Source organism: Anser cygnoides, chromosome 1 (assembly GCF_040182565.1).
Source record: "Anser cygnoides isolate HZ-2024a breed goose chromosome 1, Taihu_goose_T2T_genome, whole genome shotgun sequence".
NCBI lineage: Eukaryota > Metazoa > Chordata > Aves > Anseriformes > Anatidae > Anser > Anser cygnoides.
The window spans coordinates 35,156,305-35,178,931 of record NC_089873.1 but is presented as its reverse complement, the minus strand read 5'-3'; the positions used below and the strand labels follow the sequence as shown (position 1 = coordinate 35,178,931).

Sequence of the window (22,627 nt, the reverse complement as noted above, 5' to 3'; positions counted from 1 at the left end):
TTATAAATTGTATGTTACTTCAGAACATATGAGATTAATTTTCCCTGTCAGACTAGGCTCTACTCTTTATTACCACACGTGTCCCCATCATCTACTTTGCCTGTTGACTCAGCCGCGTCCTACTTGTCTGCAAATCTTCTTCCTGCCCTCATTCATCTTTTTGTATATGAGTTATGAGGTTCTTGAGTTTCCTAAAAGCTGTGCTTCTGCCAAACACTTTGCTTGTGCTCTTTACCACCATCTTATCATTCTAATAATTCAATCCAAGTCATATAGCCACATAGCAACTTCCATCACATCCTTCATTCTAACTCCAATTTACATTTCACGTCCATCAGTTCTGAAATCTGACCTGAGCTACACTGATCTGAGCTACTTCTTCAAGTTCCTCGTTAGAAGTCTCTTCTTTGAACTTTATTTTCTCAGGAATGTTGGCAAAATACATGAAGAAAAAATGCCAATCAAATCTATAAAGCCTGACAAGACCACAAGACCAGGGAGTTTCACCATTCAGTCGTATTACTCCTTGTTATAAATCTTTAGAGGTAGGAAGAGTGTAAAAATATTTCTTCTTTAAAGCACTTCACTCTTTTTTTGTCAATATATGCTATATAATCATTAAAAAGCCAATAGCAAATATTGTGCAACGTGTGCTGGTGCATTGACTTGTCTTGCATTTAATTAGTCAATTAGTTTTGCATGGATTACCACAGTAATCTCAAACTATCTATTACACAAAGTAAAGCTAAAAGGAAATAGAAAAACAGCACATTACCTGGCAGGGAGCTGCTGTCCAAGACAATAATCTGAACTTGACAGATACAGAGCCTTTGTTCAGTTTGAACATTTAAAGACTCTTTGGAGACCTGATTGGCTGATGATCACACATGATGTTTGGATGGTTTATTTCGTGTGACCAACTGCCAAACCAACAAGGATCTCAAATTACTGAGGCACAAGAGGTTATGGTGAAGCTCAAGACTCAGAACATGATCCCACAGAAGCGCATCCTTTGTTTATGAACTCTGCATAGGGTTTCTATCACAGTTTCTTTGTCTGACATACAGGATTTTTCTTTATCATCCCCTGGAGAAATGTGTGCATTCAAAAGTGCATTTAAATGCTACAGCCTCTAAAATGACTGCTACTATCTGGGGACATCTGCATATCGCTTATTCCTAATGCTGCAGGAGTTCAGCATTTACAGAGATGGTGGGTGTGAACTTGCCATTTAAAATGTAGAGCATTAATATGATTTTGTTCAACCAATTAAAAATTTAATACAAAATGCTCTAAAGATCATAAGCAGAAACTTAAAAGCAAAATGCAGGCACTCAATCCAGCTAATAAGTTCCAAAAGTCTAATATTTTTTCTCATTTGAAGAAAATTGTCCAGCAATTGACTATAAATATGCAATTAACTTAGACTTTTTTAGACTGTTCCATTTACAGGCATAGTAAAATTCCACATTAGGCTTTGTAGAGTAATTAGAAACTTCTTTGTATTAATAACCAATACTAGCCACTACATTAATCAAAAAGCTGTGCTTTGCTGACAATAATGCAGAATTTGCTTCAGAGCTCCAGAATTTATTTTTTATTATTTCTTAAATTGTACAAGAACTCACCATTTTTGTATAGGAAAAAAAGAATCTAATTATTTGCCATACTGATGACAAAATAAATGCGTATATAAAAGGCAAGTTGTATCTTGGAACAAATCACAATTTCACTCATGAATTCTAAGCAAAATGCATATACAAGTTCACTTCAAAACATCTTCCTTTTTAATTCAATAATGACCTTCACTATTTTGCTGAAGAAGCAAACAAAAAGTGTACGTGTTGTTACAGTTGTTTTTTTTCACCAGTCTCATTCACTGCACACTGAAGTGAAATGGAAAAAAAAACCTTCTGATGACTCAGCTTAAAAAAAATGAAACTTCTTGTCCCAAATATCCACTGTGCAACAAATATTAAAGTCTCAAAGGTCTCAGAAGTGCATTGTTTATGAATTTTAGGCAGTCTCTGGGACGGATTATATGAGAAAACTGTTGTAACTTTCACAGCCCAGCACTTGGAATATTCATAGGGAAAGAAGCAATTCTTACACCATTTTTTTTTATTTATCTGAAAATAATGATGCTAATGATGAGCAGTATTCATAAGAGCTGTGGCTATCTGTCATGGAAATTGAGACAATTTTTAGAACCCCTATAAAGGTACCCAATGCAAGGGTTACTCAAAGAAAAAGACCGGCCTAAATATGAGAAAATATTATCATTTAATTGATCTCTGTACTGTCTAAAACTTTAATTTGAAGCTGAAATGGCTCCTTCAGGAAGGATGAAATATAGTGGAGATAATATGTAGCAGGGATAGGTAAGTTTCTAATGTAGAACTGCAGGGAGGGCTCTTCGCAAGGGGCATTCATCTCAGCACTGAGGACAACGGCAGGAAGGGAACATGTTTGCTGACAGAAGCACATAAGAGAAAGAAAGGGAAGTAAACACGGGTTGTTGAACTCTGACAGAGAGCATGTGGTAACAACAATACTGTGTTTCCTATTATTGGGAAGAAATAGGAAGCGAGCCATTGTTTGTGCTGGACACCCTCTGTTAAGATTTTGACAACTTGCATGTAGTTCTGGGTGCAGCATCTCACTTGTGTCAGCAAAGCTGTTCCCCCCCAACTGTGGCCTTCGGGGGGGCCCTTCCTTTCACAGGCTCCCCGTCCCACCCAAGGAGAGATGGGGCCGGGGAAGATAAATCAGCTGCAACCTCAAGATCTCTGCAACCATCAACAGCAGATGCAGAAAAGAGCATCAACACTGAGCACCACTTCAGTGTTCCTAGAAGGTGAATCCGCAGCTGACCTCTGGAGACACTGACTGTACAGTCAACACCAGCAAGCACAGAACAGAACAGCATTAACTTGGCACCACAGTAGTGGATCAGAACCGGCTTTTGTCCGCCCACTTCAGATAGCAAGCAGAATGGCTTAAATCCGCTCCTACAACAATCCTAATCTTCTAAATTCAGGGAACTAAGCATGAGGTAGAAGGTCAGAGCTCACGTTAAAGTGTGCTTCTGAGTGACAGAGCTAATTGGCACAGGGCACAAAGGTGGCAGACAGCTGGCCTCCAGTTCACTGCCAGCTTGAACTTGACTAAAATAAAGTTAGTACTGTCTTGGATTGTTGTCTATAAAAATGTATAGATAGTAGGGCTACTGCTCAACTCAATGTACAGGACTAATCTAGCAGGGTATTTTGTGAATAATAATTGCAGTAGATTTTTAAATATGGATCTAGCTACTTGAGAGCACCTCTGATATGGATGCCTTGAGGTAGCTGCCTTACTGCACCACCTTGTTGCCCACTCACACATATGCACGTACTCATTAAATTTAACCACTCACTCCTGGAAGAGGTCCAGACGCCAGAAAGAGGCTGAGATTTTATTCTCAGATCATGAGATTAAACTGTAAAAATCTAAGTAGGTTCACAATGATCATTTACTTCAGATGCTCACCTTGCACTCTGGTTTGCAACTCACTAATGTCTGTTCCAGTACAATGCCTGCTTATTTACAGACACTTAAAAACTAATCCCATTTGCATACAGCCAAGTGATATTTTTAATACTCCAGCACAATTTGTCCTTCAATCACAATTTAAGGATGTCGGTTTTCTTGAATCTTGAATATGTTAGCAGTATTAATAGTGCTTAAAGCTAAATAATGGTTTGTTCTAATAATAGGGATTTGGTCACAGTGTTTTCTGTTATTTATTTATTTATTTTGGTCTGATTCCCTCCAACACCTCAGATATTGGTGGAGAGTCTCAATTTCTCCTGCATATTCTACTGCTGTATAATTTTAGCTTTTCGTATTTTAGGAAAGATTAAGGTTTGTAATAAAGCACTTCCAGGTATTCTTTGGCTTACACACAATGTGTCACTCTTTCTGATTTAAGGAAGGGATTCATCACAGACATTGACACTGACAGTGCTGACATTTACATGTGATCTCAGTATCTGCATTCCGCTTATAGTCAATGGGCAGAAATGGGCTTTTGGAATGTATCTCACTGACCTTTTTAGATGTCTAAGCTACAATGAAAGAATTTGTTGCCTAAAAGTGCCTATATCTCACCATTATATAAAGTGAGTTTAGATAACTAGCTCAATTATAGCTATCTATGCTGATGAACTCTGCATTTGACCAGATGAAACCAGGCCTACATGCTCATAATACATTCTCTTGGTATGGCAGGAGACTGAAATAATAACCCATTTGCTTATTCTAGTCAAATGCTTTTAAATCTTAAGTTTTGGGGAGTAGGAGGTGATTTTTCTTGTTTATTCACCTCCTAATAAAATAAGAAATCAAAAAGTATGTGTTCTGGATTCTAAAAATGGTTCTTGTGATCTTCCTTGAAATAGATCCACAGCTTGACAGCATGGTGTTGAAAACTGAAATTTTGCAATCTTTTCTGTATTGCTCAGAAAAAAAGTAAGTTCATTTTGGCTGAGTAATGAGTCTCTGAACAGCATGTTCTGCAATACTCATATTTTGTGCAGGATTTTCTTTTGCTGCGTTTATAAAATGTGCAACTCAGAAATGCTACGTTTTAAAATGTGCAACTCAGGAATGCTGCATTACTAATGTTTTTGTGGTTATCGTGGCTACACAGAAGAAAATGTATGGAAAGGGAAAGTAAAGATACACTACCTCATGCTTTATGTACATACCATAGTCAACTAATACTATCCTCTTTGAAAGTAAATCTTCAGGTCAAGTCTTACATAGCAAAAGCAAATCTCTAGCTGTCTTTAGACAAAAAAAAAAAAAAAAAGTGACAAATTTCATATGTGCCATATTAATTCACAATTTACTCAACCAAGTCATCACATAAACCATGCAAACAAACACCAATTATAACTTGAAAAAAAAATGTTCAATGCTTTACAGAAAAACATAGAGGACAGCTTACCTTATGTAAAGACTGGATAGTTGCCCAGAGCTGCAAAATTGGAGAGGCAGCATTTTAGAGCCAATTTGTGACTGCACTGATTAAATTGTTAATAAGGCATTAATTTGCATAAGGTACAAATACTTTGTCTCATATTTTTTTCTGGGATTTTGTGAGACTGTACTTTGTAATAGCTGAATATGTATCATTCTGAAAGTCTATAAAATGTGTGGTACTAAATACAATTTCTTGTGAATGTTGAAGTAGAAGCAACAGAATATATTTTATTCAAGGCAACAAAACAGCGAAGGATGTTCCTGATGATATAGATATTGGATATGCATGAGAGAGAGCTCACTACTGACCAGAAAGAGTAACGGTTTGCCAGATAAAGTGGCAAACTTTTTGAATGAGGCCAAGAATTTCCTAGTATATCAATTTGCAGAAAGAAAAAAAAAGGTAATATTCAGTTAAAGTTATTCTCTGTGAATTATTTAAAAAGTGTTATCATTCAGGCCTGATATTTTGTTATTTTGTTGACTTAGATAACTGCAGATATACAAGAGCTTGAGTAATAAGACATGCCTTAAGGCATGATAGTACTTAATAAAAACAAGTTTGAGTGTGTTAGGTATGAAGAAAATGCAAATCTGAAAGTTACGTTGCATGTTACGTTGCCCAACACAGTGTGAACTCACAGCCTTTTGGGCTGCTTCTTGCTCGATTCTTCTGCAGGCACTCGTTTTCAGTGGTTAGCATTAAGAGATAGCAAGAAGTGAATGGAGAAGACCGTAAGCAACCATGAAGAGACAACAGCAGGACCAGGCAGAGCTGCTGTACCTGGGCAGTGGAAAAAAAAAAGGGTTTTCATCTGCCTCCAAGGCAAGGAATGGGGAAGAGGCAGTGGTATTAACTCTCCCTCTTGCACACCACCCTTCAGAATGAGCCAAACACGTTGGTGGGTTGGTTACAAGCTGCAGCACACTGAGGGCTGCATGCCTCTGTGCACAAGTTGCAAACACTCAGGCTGAAGAGAAATATTAGTAGCTTCCTTCTCACTAGCTCTAATTTGGCACTCACAGCAATGCCACTGCTGCGAAAACACATGCTCCCTACCAGTCTGCCAGCCCTCCACAGCAGCCACCACTGCGTCCGCCTGCCCCACAGGAGCACGTGCTGCCAGCCTGCCGTCCACTCTGCCTCCCTAATCCACCAACCTCCAAGGCTGGTGGGTTCACCCCTCTTACTGTTACAGCTCTAGTAATTCAAGCACACATTCAAGCCAGCATACAAAGTCCAAGTGAACAAAAACTCCACAACTGACTTCAGGCTTGTTCACCACAAGAGTGATGTTTAATGTTTCCCCTAGTCTTCTGACTATCTTACATTATCTATGAATGTATACACAATCATACACAAGATAAAAGAATGCACTACCTCCAAAATTATTTTTAAGGCTATGGATGGCTGTAACTCTACAAGGGCAGAGCTAACAGCTGTTCTTATCTCAGTATCACCTAATGCATTAAATAAAGCAGTATAAACATAGCCACTAACTTTCTTAGGTTTTTTTGGTTTTTTTTTGTTTGGTTGGTTTTTGTTTTGTTTTTAAATAGATCATGAAGGACATAGATGAACAAATCATTAATATGTTTGCAGTTTTTCTGTTTTAGTCAGGTCACTTCAAATTCCGGTATTGAATCCCTTCATTTATCTTTCATGGATTATTGCGTTTGCAGGCAAGCGTATTTTTTTAGAGTAGAAAAATATCTTTTTGTAGTCAGATCAGATAATGCATTGAGCCTAGTTCTGTAGAACTGAGTGTGTGTACATGAGGATTAGTGAGTTATAGAAAATAAAAGGTGTTCTTCAGAGGGGAGAGTATGCTGTTAGAGTATGCAAAATATAAGGGAAAAGGAAAATGAGCTTGAATAGAATGGTATCACTGTCTTTTCTGGCAACTTAACTTTTAATGGTATTAGTCTTGTGAAAGTCTCCTGTAACTCTTGGTTTTAACTTGGCAAATATTTGTAGTTGCATAGTTATGCTAAAGAAAAACACTTGTGTCCAGCCTGTAAGAAAATACAAATGGTCTACAGTTTTTAGGTTTACAATTTACATACATAAATCTTTAAATATGTGTTATATTTGTTGGAGGTTCACTCAGTTTTCATCCAAATGATGAAAAACGAGTAAGCAGTAAGTGTAGGTGTACATTATAGTGGCAACGTGATAGTTGTACTTGGGTATGTATTACTTCACATAAGCATAGTGACAAAAGTATTCGGCAATTGATGAAGTAATTTTATTTAAAGAAAAGAAGGAGGTATACCGCTTACTGATTAAAGTATAATTTATTTCTACTTTGCCTAGAGGGGCAGCTGTGCTGGCAGAAGCCCTCAGCCCTGAGGGATAAACTCTTGGCTGTAGTATCTACCAGGGTAAAGCAGGTTTATTTTTATGGGCAGAAATCCGCACAAGTCCTGCCAACAGAGATTCCTCAAGAGAGATACAAATTTTATGCAACTCCCAGCTGGCCTGAATACTGCCACAGCAGCACCTTTCCCTCACAGCTCACTTTTCTTTTTTCTTTCTCTCTGAACTAATCAGCTTCTTTCAAGCCACCCTGAGTATTTGAGAGAAACATAACAGCTTTAACAACCACAGACAAAAGATTCAGATTGTACAACTTTGTTATAGCTCTACAGCAGCTATTTTGTGCATGTATGTACTTTTTAAAGATGGTAAACTTAGCAAAAACAGCCTCTCAAAAGTCAACCTATGATCCACAAAAGAACTGCTCAATCTGATCTAATATTTATTCTGCTGCATTTTAGGATTTAAATTAAAGCCAGTTCTCTGACAGTACAGGATGTCCTTTCCCTTTGAGGCACACAGCTTTTTTAGGTATCTTGGGCTACAATGCCTTCCCTTTAGAGCAGGGCAGCAAATGAGTAGATGCATTGCTGGACTGCCTGAGAATGAAATCCCAGCAGCCTGATGTAATACATCATATACCTTTCCTTCCTTTCTCTACTTTCAAAACCTTGCATCTTCTCACTGCTGTCACCAGCATTCCTATTCCTGCTTGAAGAATCACTGCAACAATATCCAGACAAGAAACCGCCAATTCTCTGAAGGGAAGAAAAAAAAAAAAGTCTTGCATAAGCTCTTCTCTCTTTTGGACAAACAATAGTTTCTCTTGGTTCCCTTTTGCAGCAGAAAGTAGGCAGCCCATATCTCCCCAGCAGGCCCCAGGTAAACTTGTCTACCAAGTGAAGAAATAAACACGGATTCCCTCAGGCAAGGTCAGTAGGACAGATGAAATTGACCATGGGAGCATGAGTTCAACCAAATACAAAAGGTTCCACACTGTGTGGGGTTTGGATAAATAACTCAGGTCTAGTCTTTTAGGAACACAAATGCAAACCTTTCCCTTCCTGATTGGGGTAACAAAAAAGAACACACAAAATTAATGAACTTAGCAGGGACTGACCAAATAGTTCAACCTCAGAGCAGTGAGAATAGCCATGAAGTAAGTGTTAGCCACCTGGCACCAGAAAACAGAACCTGCTCTGCTTTGGTTGGATCAATAAAAACTTCCTTCATTACTAGAGTCCTTCATTCTTTAGAGGGCTAAATTTACTATTAAGTCATGTCTAAAGGGTCATCAATTCAGTTCTGACTGTTCATGGGGTAAGACAAAGCAATGGCAGTGAAACATCTTCTCCAAGTATTCAATACTTTCGTGTTCTTACTAGGTCTAGAATCTACATCTCCTTACTCTCCGGTACTGACAACATGCAGAGCAAGTTCCCCTCCTTCACCCCCATGCCTTCTTTCACATTGTTCTCCTTGAAAGAAATATTCTTCCTTTTCTATCTATCAGTATCTATTAGTCCTCCTATGAACCTGGTCATAGAAATGTTCCAAACATCCTCTGCTTATGGAACTGTATCTGCTTTTCAATGTACTTTTAAACTAGGCTGTTCAGACTACGGTTGTAACTTCTGATTTCATTCTGTAAGAGTGTTAGTTAGATGAGAGGATTGGCTTGAAAGTAGGATTTAAGCTCCAGTTATTAAGAGATAACAACCTCCTTATCCAGGACCTAATAACACTGAAATTAAAGAACCAAATTTAGGTGCCTAATTTAGGTTTGATGAGACTATTTTTCTGCATTAAAAAAAAAAAAAAAGTATTTATACAACTGGGATAAAGCTGGTAAATGGAAAAAAAAGTGTAACTACCTTATTAGGGTCAAAAACATATTCTCTGTCCTCAGTAAAAAGTATCATTCAATATTCCGAAAGAACCCTATTCTATTAGACTAGCAATTTTAGTATAATAATTTTAAAATAAGCTTGTATGTGTCAACTACAATACTTCTGCTAATTTTTCAGGAAATAGGTACAAGGAAAAGAAAAAGAAAAAAATGGCCCTGTATATCCATTCATGAGTGAGACCAACAGGATTTAAATCATTACTTTAGATATACATCTTTTAAGCAATACTTAAATACATCCAGAAATGCAAGCTGATTACCTAGTTAAGCAAGAATGTCTAGTTTCATTCACAGCTGTTAATGCTGTCAGAGTCAGAAGAACTTATTTTAATCATGAAAATGACAGGTTTTTTATATCCAATTACATTATAAATACAATGTAACTGTATTTTTCAGATTGCATAAAACAATCAGCTTTATTATTAAACAGAATATTGGAAGTAATTTCTTCATTTTTTAATCACAAAAATAATTCTGAGTTGGAAACCTTCAACTGGATCAACACTCCCTTATGCATTTGGGCAGGATAGGACATGGCAATGTACCCATGACATTTCTTCATTTCACGTCAGAGCACTTTTTTCATGGTACTGAGGGAGAGCCACCTGTGCATGTGTAGAAGAACCTAGAAAACACGCACTGTAGAATGAGTTCACAGGCTGCATGCAGTTACCTGGCTTCACAGGGCCATACAAGCAGTAAGTAGAGAATAATGCCTGTTTCACCCACCCACCACTAAACCACCTGAACAAATCCATACTGCAGAGTCCACATCTCCCACTCCCGAGGTCACCAGCTATTATTACTCAAGGAAATCTTAAAGATTTAATCTTTAATCATTTTTACAGTGTTAAGTGTAATATTTTTGAATGTATATTTTTGCAAAGTACTTCTGGAATCCAAGATATTCTCAACCACTAGGCTAAACAACGACCATAAAACTCAACACTTTTTATTTTCAATATTTTAGTATTACTGTTTGTGAATTGTATTGTTTGATTGTTAACCCTTCTCATATTGTATTTGGTATTCAATCTTTTATTAGCATCCTGTTTGACAGATATACTGGTATACAAGACAGCACAGCCAAGACTGTGTGCCCACTGTGAACAGATAACATAACAGTTCATCAAAACCAAAAACCTTGCTAGCTGTGGCCTACAATTACCACACAGATGTAATAAAAGAAAAAGCCAACATTCTTTCTACTCCTTTCCCAGTAAATAAATACATAAATAAATACCTGAAGGCAAATAAATACAACTCAGAAAATATGATCCCTTATTCTACTTCTCCTACCTTGAAGGTTTTTGCCTCTGTGAAATTCCTCAAAGTAATATTTCCTCAGGTTAACATCTCTTGCCCTTCTACTCTATTTTCACCTCTTACACTTGTCATCCTTCTCAGGCTACATATTTTTCTTTATCCTCACCATAAGGAGGCAGAATATGACAGGCAGAATTAAAAAAAAATAAATGGTAAAGAATGTAAACACTTGTAAGTCTAAAGATAGCATGAAAAAATACATAAATACTTGTTACTATGGAAGAGCATCAACTATGCCATATAAAAGCTGTCTTGCAAGTGAGCATGTTTGTGACAGTTTCCAGTTTTAAACACAGTATGCTTGTAAGATGAGCAGAGTAGAATAGTAACTTCACCTTTTACCTTGAGGTATTATTATCATATATAATATATAATATATATTATTATAAAGGGGGAGAAGGAAAATGCTCTTACAGAAAGAAAGAGGACAAAGAAAGACACAGGACACATCAAAGGACAAAGAAGATGGATATATGAAAGTATTTGTCTGGAAACAGAGAAATAATTTCTCCTTCTCCAAGTGATACAGGAGCGAACAAGGAGAGGTGCTATGCTGAATCTCATCCTCATCAAGAAGGAGAGGCTATTGGGTAATGTGAAACTTGAGGGCAGCCTTGGCTATAGTGATTATGAAATGGTGCAGTTTGGGATCCAGAGGGCAGGGAGGAGGGAGTACAGCAAGCTCACTACCCTGGACTTTGGGAGAGCAGACTTCGCCCTCCTCAGGGATCAACTTAGTAGAGTATCATGGGATGAAGCCCTGGATAGAAGAGTGGCCCAAGAAAGATAGTTAATGTTCAAGGATCACCTCCACTAAGCTCAGGAGTGATGCATTCCAACCAAGAGGAAGTCAGGCAAAAATGCCACGAGGCCTCCAAGGATGAACAAGGAGCTTGTGGCCAAACTCAAACAGAAAAAGGAGGCCTACAGATGGTGGAAGCAGGGTGGACAGATAGCCTGGGAGGGATACAGAGACATTGTCCAAGCATCCAGGGAACAAGTCAGAAAAGCCAACGCTCTATTAGAATTAAATTTGGGCAGGGACATCAAGGGCTACAAGAAAGGCTTTTGTAGATACATCAGTGATAAAAGAAAGACTTAGGAAATTGTGGACCCTCTTTGGAAGGAAACAGGAGACCTGGTCACCCGGGATACGGAGAAGACTGAGGTACTCAATGATTTTTTTGCATCAGTCTTCACTGGCAAGAGCTCAAGCCACACAGCCTGGGCCCAAGAAGGCAAAGGCAAGGACTGAAAGAATGATAGGAGGGACACTACAGGCCCACTGTAGGAGATCAGGTTCGAGACCAGCTAAGGAACCTAAAGATGCACAAGTCCATGGGATACTTCCACAGGTGGATGTAACCACCATGGGATACATCCAAGAGATACATCCAAGGGTCCTGAGGGAACTGGGGAATGTCATTGCTAAGCCACTGTCAATCATATTTGAGAAGTTATGGCAGTCCAGTGAAGTTCCTACTGACTGAAGAGGGGAAACATAACTCTCATTTTTAAAAAAGGAAAAAATTAAGGCCCAGGGAATTACAGGCCAGTCAGTCTCACCTCTGTGCCTGGCAAGATCATGGAGCAGATCCTCCTGGAAACTATGCTAAGGCACACAGAAAACAAGGAGGTGACTGGTGACAGCCAACATGGCTTCACCAAGGTCAGTCAATACCTTTAGTCATGCCTGACAAATCTGGTGGCCTTCTACGACAGATTTACAACATTGATGGATAGGGGAAGAGCAACTGACATCATCTACCTGGACTTGTGCAAAGCATTTAACACTGTCCCCCATGATATCCATGTCTCTAAACTGGAGACATGGATTTGACAGATGGACCACTCGGTGGGTAAGGAATTAGCTGGATGGTTGCACTCAAAAAGTTGCAGTCAACCACTCAATGTGGAGGTGGAGATCAGTAACAAGCAGCATTCCTAGGGTTCAGCATTGGGACCAGCATTGTTTAACTTCTTTGTCAGTGACAGGGACAGCGGGGTTGGGTTTGCTGATGACACCAAGCTGTGTGGTGTGGTCAACACACTGGATGGAAGGGATGCCATCTAGAGGGACCCGGACAGGCTTCAGTAGTGGGCCTGTGCAAACCTCAGGAAGTTGAACAAGTGCAAGTCCTGCACATGGGCTGGGGCAATCCCAAGCACGAATACATGCTGGGCGGAGAATGGACTGAGAGAAGCCCTGAGGAGAAGGACCTGGGGGTGTGGGTTGATGAGAAACTCAACACAAGCCAGCAATGTGTGTTTGCAGCCCAGAAAGCCAACTGTATCCTGGGCTGCATCAAAAGAAGTGTGGCCAGCAGGTCGAGGGAGGTGATTCTCCCCCTCTGCTCTGCTCTTGTGAGACCCCACCTGGGGTGCTGTGTTCAGCTCTGGGGCCCCCAGCGCATGAAGGACATGGAAGTATTAGAACAAGTTCAGAGGAGGGCCACGAAGCTGGTCAAGGGGCTGGAGCACCTCTCCTATGAAGACAGGCTGAGGGAGCTGGGGTTGTTCAGTCTGGAGAAGAGAAGGCTCCGGGGAGACCTTATAGCAGCCTTTCAATACCTAAAGGGAGCCTACAAGAAAACTGGGGAGTTACTCTTTGCCAGGGAGTATAGTGCTAGAATAAGGAGTAATGGCTTTAAACTAAATGAGGGTAGATTTAGATTAGATTTTAGGAAGAAATTTTTCACTCAAGGGGGTGGTGAGGCACTGGAACAGGTTGCTCAGACAAGTTGTGGATGCCCCATTCCTGGAACTGCTGAAGGTCAGATTGTATGGGGCTTTCAGCAACCTGGTCTGGTGGGAGGTGTCTCTGCCTATGGGAGGAGGGCTGGAATTAGATGTTTTTTAAGGTCCCTTCCAATTCTATGATTCTATGATTTTGGTAATAATTACAAGAAATATTTTTTATTTAAAAAAATAAGGCAAGTCAAAGCAAGTGATCCACAAGGCTGAGTCTTCAGAAGAAATCAGAAGAGTCTCTTAACCCTCACTGTGTGCAAACCAAGAGTAACACAGTGCAATAGCACCAAGGAATGCAGATCAAGATTCAGAACCGGAATCACAGAAACAGAGGAATTGCCAATTTAGCAGTACTGTTGAATTGTTTGAGTGCATCTCTAAACATAATTGACAGATAATACCAGTGTGTTTAGGTGTCAATTTTAAATGCCCTTCCTTGATTTTTCAGCCTCATGTCAGTTTGGCCCTTACATTCATCAGCTTTGCTTATAAACCTCTTCCGCTATTCTAATATAGCTAAAAGCGAAACAGGCCATGTATGGCACTCATAATGATGTAGTATTGTGTATGAATGAGAAAATAAGCTAAATTGAAATAATACTCTCATATCCAGCATAACCATATCAAAACATCTCTTTCTGGATAACTATATCAGAAAAACATGAGAACAAAAGCCCGTACGCCTCTAGCCAACATAATTATATCTGCACAAGAACAAGAGAAAAGGATCTCTTTTCCCATTATTCTTCACCAATACAATGCATACTTCATGCTTTATACATACAGGCTATTATGGCACATTCTTTTCTATGCATTTTCCTGAAATATACAACCCAGAGGTCGCAAAATATACAAGCTTTTATCACTCCTTGCTAAAACCTGGTGTTGTGACTTCTAATCATGGGCTACTGAGTCCCCTTTTATAGTGCTGATGAGAGGAAGAGAAAGAGGATGCCTAATGGAAGACAGCCAGTTAGGACCTCTGTGTGATACAATGAGCAGAGATCTCATGAATTCCTCAGCGCAGAAAGGAAGGCCTTAGTTTAATAGTATGTACAAATTACTACAAAGATGTAAATCTTTAAGTGTTTGGTAATGGGTTGATAGGCTCATTGCCTTCTTCAGACTCCAGCACCAACTTCCCCCTACAGTCCATTCTGTTCTCTCCACCTGCTCTCAGATGCAATCTCCTTGTTCAGCCAGCTTGAGTCTCTGTCTCAGGCATATTTTTTTCTGACCTTTAAATCAGTCGTCAGTTCTAGGCTGAGGTTTATGTCTCCTTGGTCTCCATTTCTAACATCAGCAGGAGGCATTGTTAGATGCTGAAAACACAGGGTCCAGCATCAAGTTTCAGACCCAAATCCAGCCCTGGCATAGCATGCAAAAGCAGTCAACCTCTAGAAGAGACCCATTCAGTGGAGAACTTACACACCAATAGGAGAATCATCAAAGAATTTAGCACGTACAATTCCAATTGTTAAGAAATCAGACACCTACATTCCCATGGGGAGCTTATCTGCATCAAGTTGTTTTTTTTCCCTTCTGTTTGAAATTTGTCCTGAGGGCCACATTAAGAATGCAAACTATAGGAGCCCAATTTAGTAACTGCAACTCCTATGGCATTTTAATTCAATAGTGTTGCAAAACATTAAATGTCCTTCATGTTAAGGCTTTCAATTTCTGTCTCCCAATGTGGTCAGCAGAGAAAAGCAGCAGTGTCTAAGAAGCCATGTTGTTAGAACTGGTAGTTCTAACATAGCCCTATGTCACTTCAAAAATTCTAACCCTCACTGCCAAATATTTATATAATTATCCCAGAGAATAGAAAAAAAGGCCACAAGATACTTCATTTCTAGTGTTAAAAAAGTTCTAATACAATTTTTCTATCTGCAATACTAACCAAATAAGATATAAGAGAAACCAATTTTGTTTAAAAAAATAAAATATGCATGTTGCATGTGTGCTTTTTTCAAAGCAATGGTAAATTCTTTTTGGCTTGTTTCTTCTAGTACTGTAACGTACACATTTGTTTTCAATATTTTTTTAATTTGGAAAACAAGCACTGAGAAGCATAAGCCTGAAAGTTGACAGTATGATGTTGAAACAATTTGAGATTTCATCCTTTATTTTCTCCTTTTTTCTTGTTCCATAGACTTCAAGAATATCTAAATGATTGGTAGCTTCTTACACTTGGAAGTATGTTGTTAAGCACGAATGTGAAAATATAAATTAAAAATATATTTATTTGAAAATAAAATCACTTCTATGCTTAGGGATTATGTAGTGCTGTTTTGTGACTCATTTTAGCAATTTCTGTTGCATGGACCACATGCATGAGGCAACATACATCATCGTACTATCATTATCACCATCATAGTGACAGCAAATGGTAAAAGTTCTTTGATGCTGAATACACTTTGAACACAATTACAACTCTGTGTTATACTTGTTATCCCTGTGTGCCAAAACCGGGAATGCTGCCAACGGTCTGCTACCACTGAGGCCATAGGATGGGAGGGACACGCACATGCCTGAAGGAACAGCAGGAGTCTGCTAGCAGGTGCGGGAAGCTATTCTAAAGGATCAGAACACCTTAAAAATATAGAGAAAGATAAGAGAAACCATGAATACAGGAGATGTTCTGAGCTGTCTTCTGCATAGCATGTGCTTTCTGAATGTTCCCACATTGATCATCACCTTGATCATCACCTACAGCTGAGTCCTCCGTAAGAAAACCTGAAAGAGAGCTAAAAGTGAAATAACTACTGATCTTCCTGTCAAAACAACTGGGAAGTGTTCTTTTGAGGGGTGTTCAGAATGAAGGAAAGCAAGCACCATTTAAATAACCCTGCATGTGTTTGGGCAACTCTAGTCTGCAGAGGTTTATACTTTAACTGTTAAAATCACACACTGTCATTATCTTTCATGGTAACCATATGAACGGAATGTCACATCCACCTACTCTGAAATATTCCTGTTCATGCAATGTTTGGGCTTTCTACAGTTTGTCAATAGTTGGCTTGCAGTACAAGTTTCCTGCTGTATAAAGTTATTCGCCAATTCTGTATGTTTTCCACCATTATTCAGAACACCACTTTCTTGTTAGGTAGGACTGAAATGCATTCAGTACTTCACATTGAATAACCATGACGCCAAGTTAAAACAAAACACATCAGCAGCTAAACTTAAATATATATATATATTAATAATAATTTCAGGCTTAAGTTTATTCTCTAGTGCTTCCTGATTTCATGAATTAAGATCAATTCCATTTCTTAAGATCTTCTGTCTTACAGCCACTAAGGGGAAGAGTATACCATGAAGTGTCAAGCTAAGGTCCCATTCTTTTCCAACAGTTTTCCGCTTTCTTTTGGGGGAACTTTTTTAATTGCCATAGTTATGTCAATAACCTTTGGGAAATGGTTATTCATTTTTTTTTCTTTTTTTTTTTTTTTCGCCCCCAGCAAACACTCTTCATGCACTTGCCTGATTACATGTTACTACAACTGTCACAAGACAGGAAAGCTCCATCTCCTGAAAATAAAAAAATATTAGGAAGTAACTGGTGACTTGACCTTGATGATAACAAATAATGGAACTATTTAGCACTACTGTATAAACTAAAATCAAAAATATAATCAACAAAAGAAGGAGATGATGAATCACCTCCCTCCAGACATAAATGAGAGAGAGAAAGCGTTTGTCAGCCACCATGATCTGGTGAGCTAAAATTTTGTTCTTCAATAAAAGCTTAAGGCTGTTTTGATCACTTAATTTTATATCTTTAAGAACAACAGATATAAGAAATGTTGGAAGCACACACTAGATTGTAAGGTTAAGCGGTGTTCCCCAGTCAGTAAGTTCAACAGCCTGTACTCCTGAAGTCATGGATATTATCCCCTTACTCCTATAACCCCATTACTTTTGTTTGACTGTTCCAAGGTTCGCAATAAAATTATGAAAGTTGGCACTATGGCTTGCAAATACATACAAGCCAAGGAATGCAGGTTTGGACTGGGATGCATATGTGGAACGCAGCCTGTTTCTCACATTCACTTGATACATAAAACAGTTGGTCAGTGAGGTCCTATTTTCCTATGTAACCGACTCCTTGGTGTTGTGCAAACTTTAGGCCACATATGTATTACATGATCAGGAACAGAAACTAGTAACATTCTCTATCAGTGATTAATGGCAATGACCTAACCCTTTTTTTTTGAAACATGAAATTCATTTAACATCACAGATAATTAGCATAACCAAATACTATTCTTCTTTTTCTTGATCTTCAAATAATAAAATGAACAGCATTAACTCTAGCAAAGAGTTTAAGGGATAGAGATAATTCAGAATTGTATACAGACACTATTTGCTAAAGTGGGAATTTACTCAAGAAAAATGCAACTCTTCATAAGTATCCCCTGATGTTGCAATAGGAAAAAAATCAGGTGAGTTGTAATATTTTTCCTTAAACTGGAAAGGGCCCAATAATAATCAGAGTTACTGGAAGTAAAACCACCTGCTTGTCATGAAAAGAAGACAAGATAATGTACTTAAGAAAAAAGGAATACTGAAGAGGATATTTAAAAAAAAAATCTCCCCAAAAAGTTTCTATCTACTGTTCCTTTATCACTTTGCATGTACAATACCTCTTCAGATCAATTGTATCAGTATGCAATCCAGAGTCTTCCTATCCACAAAATGTAGGAATTTAGTTTTCTGCAATCCATTAAGACCCACATTTCTATCACATTCAAAAATAATGCTGAATTCATCAACCAAAATCACTCAGTGCCACCACAAGAAAAGGAAAAATATTCATAGTAGGCAATCATGGAAGGAGAGAGGAGAGCGCTGTCTTTAAAAATAAGAAGGGAATCATTTATACTTTATTCCCAGATTTAAAATGTATACATAAAAGCATTTGCAAGCTTTACCGAACTACTTGTCAGTTTTCTGTTTCCTTTAGATATCAGTCTACCTCCCTCTGTCTTGAAGACTAACTTTCTTATCATGATTCATCTGGACAGAGCTGAGGCAATATTTTGTTGGCTCGATTGGTGTGCAGTTAAGTTTATGGCCCCATTCGTGCAATGGAAGCTGCAAGCACCTCTTTCATTACTATTTGATAAGTAACTTGAGGCCCACAGGTGGATGTCACTATGGAAACATGAATGATTATTATAGACACCAACGAAACAGGAATGGACGCTTCCATGAGGCATCAGCATCCCTCTGATTATTCAAGGCTGTTTTGGGAAAAGCAAGAATAATTTCAATAACATTTCTTCTTTGCTGAAAGCTCAGGCTGGTGCCTGAAAAAAAAAACTGCTCTCTCTAAATATTATTTTACTTTGGTTTATTTTCTTGTGCACCTCTGACTTGAGAAGCAGTGGGGAATCCGCATGAATGCTGCGGGCCTGCAGGACTGAGTGGCAACCTGCCCTCCCAGGAGCACTGGGGGACACTTTGGTCTTCAAAGTGCGAACAGCATAGCTTCTTGGGCTGTTGTATGATTGTTTCTAGTGTCTTGTTGGGAACACTTCAGCAACCACAAAGCCAGGGCACAGAAATCACTGTGGGCATGGAAAAATGCTTTTCTCTCGGGACAAGCCTACGACTGCCCCTGGCCAGAGTCCCCTCTGTGCTACAGAGGCCGTATAGAAATAACGATGAAGAAAGGGCACTCTCCCTGCTCCAGCACCAGCCCCGCAGGCAGCTCGCCGCACGGCCCCCAGCCAGACCCTGCAGCCTTTGGGGATGTCACCACCAGCGCTGCGCGGCTCGGAGCTGCCCGGCCCGGGGCCACCGGGGGCCGCCACCGGGGTCCGCCCGGATCCCCCTGCCCAAGGTCACCCCGACCGCCGCGCTGTGACGTCACGGCCCCTCACTCGCGGCGCTGATGACGCCACACGGGGCAGCCCCGCCGCCGGCACTCCCCCCCCCCCCCCCCCCCCGCGCTGCCCCCGCGCCTGGCGGAGCCGGGGAGGGAGGGGGCCACGCTCCCCACCCCCGCAGCCGCGGCCTCGGCACCGCTGTCAGAGCCCGGAGCCCGCAGGGGCGTCTCTCTGGCAGCAGATGCTTCGGTACCGCGGGGTGGGGGGGGAGGCAGCGCATCCGTCCGTCCTTCTATCTGTCTGTCCATCCGTCCGTCCCCGCGTGGGCGGCGGCTCGTGGGCGTGTGTGTGACTGACACTGCGGCGGGGCAGCCGCCCGCCCGCGGGGAACCGGGGGGCTGGAGGGGGGACGACAACGACAACGCCGGCGCCCCCCGGCTGCGGCAGCCCCGTCTCCGTCCCCCGCAGCCCTCCCCGGCGGGGGCGACCTCAGCGGCCTCGCTGCTCCTCCTCCCTCCTGGCGGGTAGGTTACGTTACCTGCTCTCTAGCTCGGGCTGGATCTAATCCCGCCGCCGCCGGCTCCCTTTCGCGCTGCCGCGGGGGGGTGGGGGGTGAGCGGGGCTATTAATTTATTTATTCCCCCATGAGGCGTCCTCGGCAGCACAGCCGCGGGGAGGGAGGCCCGGGTGCTGCTGCTGCCGCTGCTGCTGCGGGGCCGACGGGGCGCCGCCGTCCCGGGGGTGCCGCGGGGGAGCGGCCGAGGCGCTTCGGCACCGGCGCGGCGGGGCGGGGGCTACCGAGGAGACGCCTCCCGGGCTGCCCAACCCGGCTCCGCGGGGCCGGCGGGGGCGCGGCGCCCAGCCCGGCGACACCGAGCCAGCGCCCGGCCCCCGCCCGACAGCATCACCCACACCCGCCGCCGACACCTGCCCACGCCGGCTCGCGGAGTCGCCCCCTCCGACCTCGCCGCGGGTGGCGGCCGCGGCACCGTCCGCGCCCCGGGCGGCCGCGTACCGCGCCGTGCACCTCGCTCCTGGCACGGCGAGCCGGGTCCGGCCCCCCCGCGGCCGGCACCACCCCGTCCTCCGCCCCTCCGGGGCGCGGGGTGCCGAGGAGTTTGCGTTACGGGGCTGTTTGAGGTCGCTTGCTGTTCCACGCGGAGGTTGCAGAAAGGAGCACTCAGTTTGTATGTTAAAAAAAGAAAGAAATCTCAGCGAGCTTTTCGTCCAAAATATGAGACCTTCATCTTCTCAAACAGGCCAGTCAACAATGAGTTCTTGATGAAAATCTTTGTCATCTCTCTCTTCAATCCCCTTTTCTCTTCTTCCTCCCCCCCCAAAAGTCAATCTTCTCTTCTCTTCCCCCCCCAAAAAAGTTACAAGAACTTTTTTGTGTATGTCATGAACATATTAATGAGAGTGGCCACTAAATTCTCTGAAAATCCTATCCTTGAGGCTAAAAGTCTTATGGGGAAATCTGCAGAACATAACGACATAATTACATAATTAGAACCTTTACCATAATGCCTACTCACACAGGTAGGGGTTGCACGTTATGCGGAACGTTTAAAGTAGTCTACGAAGCATAGAGAGTAATTACAATTGTTGATGTGGTGTTGCAAAAGTAAATATGGTTATCAGGATTCATTTATATATATATATATAACTTTATTGCATGCGCATTGTTTGGTGTGAGCTTCATGAATAGGATCTTTACAGGCTTACCAGGAACTGAGGCTACATCTAGGAAGGAAGAGAGAGAACTGGGGTTGGGAATATTCCAGTTTACTAAACAGCTGTTGAACAGGGCAAGGACTTGATAGGCTTGTGTATTTTCCGGTAATAACATTTGCATCCCTTTGATAGCATCAGCCATAGCGTCAGCATCAGCTGATAGCATCAGCATCAGAAGTTTGGAAAATAATCTGCAAAGGAGCATGGCACCCCAGAAAAGGCTGCAGCATGAACGGCGATGCCTATTACATGTCAAAGAATCCAAGCACAGAGGACTGCCATCTTGAAGCACACAAGTTCATAAAAATCAGGTTTCTTTGGGTCCATTGCTTATTTGCTTTATTTGCTTTTATGTGAGAAATGTGAGGAATTTTTCTATTTTAACCAAACATTAAACCAGAAGACAGACTCAAAAAGCTCAGTAATGTAATATTTTATCATTTCCTTCTTTCTCTAAGATATTATTGTTATAATGCATCATCAGCTTCCACTGCCAGTTCTTTAGATTCAGAAGGAGAGAGTAATTTGTCATGTGCTTGTAAAGCAGCCAGTACACTCCAGTCTCCGGGCAGATCTTGGCACGGTAGTCATATAAGGAGCAGTAAGTAGTTCTCTGGGCGACACAGCACACACTTCTGTTGCTGTGTTGACCAAAAAACAGACCAAAAAATTACAAGCCATTTTTGTGGCATCGCATAAGCTGAGTAGTACCTGAGCTACTTTCCTGAGTCCATGGACGTTTTTAGAGGCAAACATCCACGGTGACTGCCAGGGCAGCTTGTGAAAGTCACAGTTGCTTTGTTGTAGGTAGCGGTGTCAGTCATCTCTTGTGCAACTGTGGGAAGGGAGCCTGTGCCCAGAATCCCCAGTCACAGTGTCTGTCCCGGCATCGGGTTGCACTGCAGGCTTTGGAAGACCAAAAAGCAATTGAGAGAGGCCCACTACACCAAGCGGAGGGGAGAGTGAACACCAAGCAGTGACTCTTGGGTCTACGAGCAAAGGGGACTTTGGTACAAATGCCCGTGATCAAACTGATGGTCACTTCCAGGCAGGCCCACAATTACAGGACTGCAATTGTTTAAATTAGGGTCTTTCAAGCTGCTGTTGCTGAAATCAAAACTTTATGCTTGGCATTATAGCAGTGGTAAGCTGTCTTCAATATTGAAACACTTTGTGTGCCCTGAAGAAAATCATAGGCCATAGAGGATCTCAGATGGTTCATGTAAAATGCAGAAGAACATGGGTGAATTGTCTTTTACAGTGAAATATTCACAATTCACATACTGTTATACAGAATGTCAAAAGTTCAAAAGGGGAGCTGAAACAATAGATGCATGAAGATATAAATGATACTGTTTTTTCATTGCATAGTTCTATTTCCATCACTGATGTGCCTTAACTTCAATGAATGTCATTATAGAATTTCTTCATTTATAAATGTATACAATACATATTACAGACAATAAATTTTACAGTGATGTATGTAATAAATCATGTATAGTATTTGCTGTGCGTAGTACATACAACTCACTATACAGTACAATGCCACATGCAGTACAAATAGATATACTTTGTGTGTATATATAATAAATATTTATACATTACCATAGTTATACAGAAATAGTAGATGATATTAACCTGTTAACCATTATATAGATATATACATATTCTGTATATACATATATGCCCCATGCAGTTTCGTTCTACACCTCTTTTCAGAAC

The 22,627-nt window shown here is 41.1% G+C and overlaps 2 protein-coding genes across 4 annotated transcripts in view; one reads left to right on the top strand and one right to left on the bottom strand.

The window, feature by feature from the left end:
- The window catches only part of SLC16A7 (solute carrier family 16 member 7), an 86,920-nt gene extending 67,013 nt beyond the window's left edge, over positions 1 to 19,907 (bottom strand). The window contains exons 1-2 of one of the 3 annotated variants that reach the window (XM_048065360.2): positions 19,710 to 19,907; positions 4,994 to 5,023 (exon numbers count right to left, since the gene is read on the bottom strand). The gene's annotated coding sequence lies outside the window, so the exon portion shown is untranslated. Of the gene's footprint in view, positions 1 to 775; positions 1,761 to 4,993; positions 5,024 to 19,709 lie in introns of those variants that run through there. The other 2 variants (XM_048065359.2, XM_066992368.1) reach the window with 2 other exon arrangements.
- Positions 19,095 to 22,396, top strand: LOC136786348 (basic salivary proline-rich protein 2-like). The gene is made up of 4 exons (XM_066990560.1): positions 19,095 to 19,371; positions 19,544 to 19,695; positions 19,821 to 20,430; positions 21,038 to 22,396. Exons 1-4 carry the CDS (start codon positions 19,095 to 19,097, stop codon positions 21,190 to 21,192), a joined length of 1,194 nt encoding a protein of 397 aa, XP_066846661.1. The 3' UTR covers positions 21,193 to 22,396.
- The last annotated feature ends 231 nt before the right edge of the window (positions 22,397 to 22,627 follow it).

What these genes read in the sequence shown, in the direction of transcription:
- LOC136786348 (XM_066990560.1), top strand. Translation starts at nt 19,095, where the DNA reads ATGTCACCACCAGCGCTGCGCGGCTCGGAGCTGCCCGGCCCGGGGCCA. An exon ending in CTCCTCCTCCCTCCTGGCGG is followed by an intron (nt 19,696 to 19,820) that starts GTAGGTTACGTT and finishes TTCCCCCATGAG; the next exon opens with GCGTCCTCGGCAGCACAGCC. An exon ending in ACCTTCATCTTCTCAAACAG is followed by an intron (nt 20,431 to 21,037) that starts GCCAGTCAACAA and finishes TCCCTTTGATAG; the next exon opens with CATCAGCCATAGCGTCAGCA.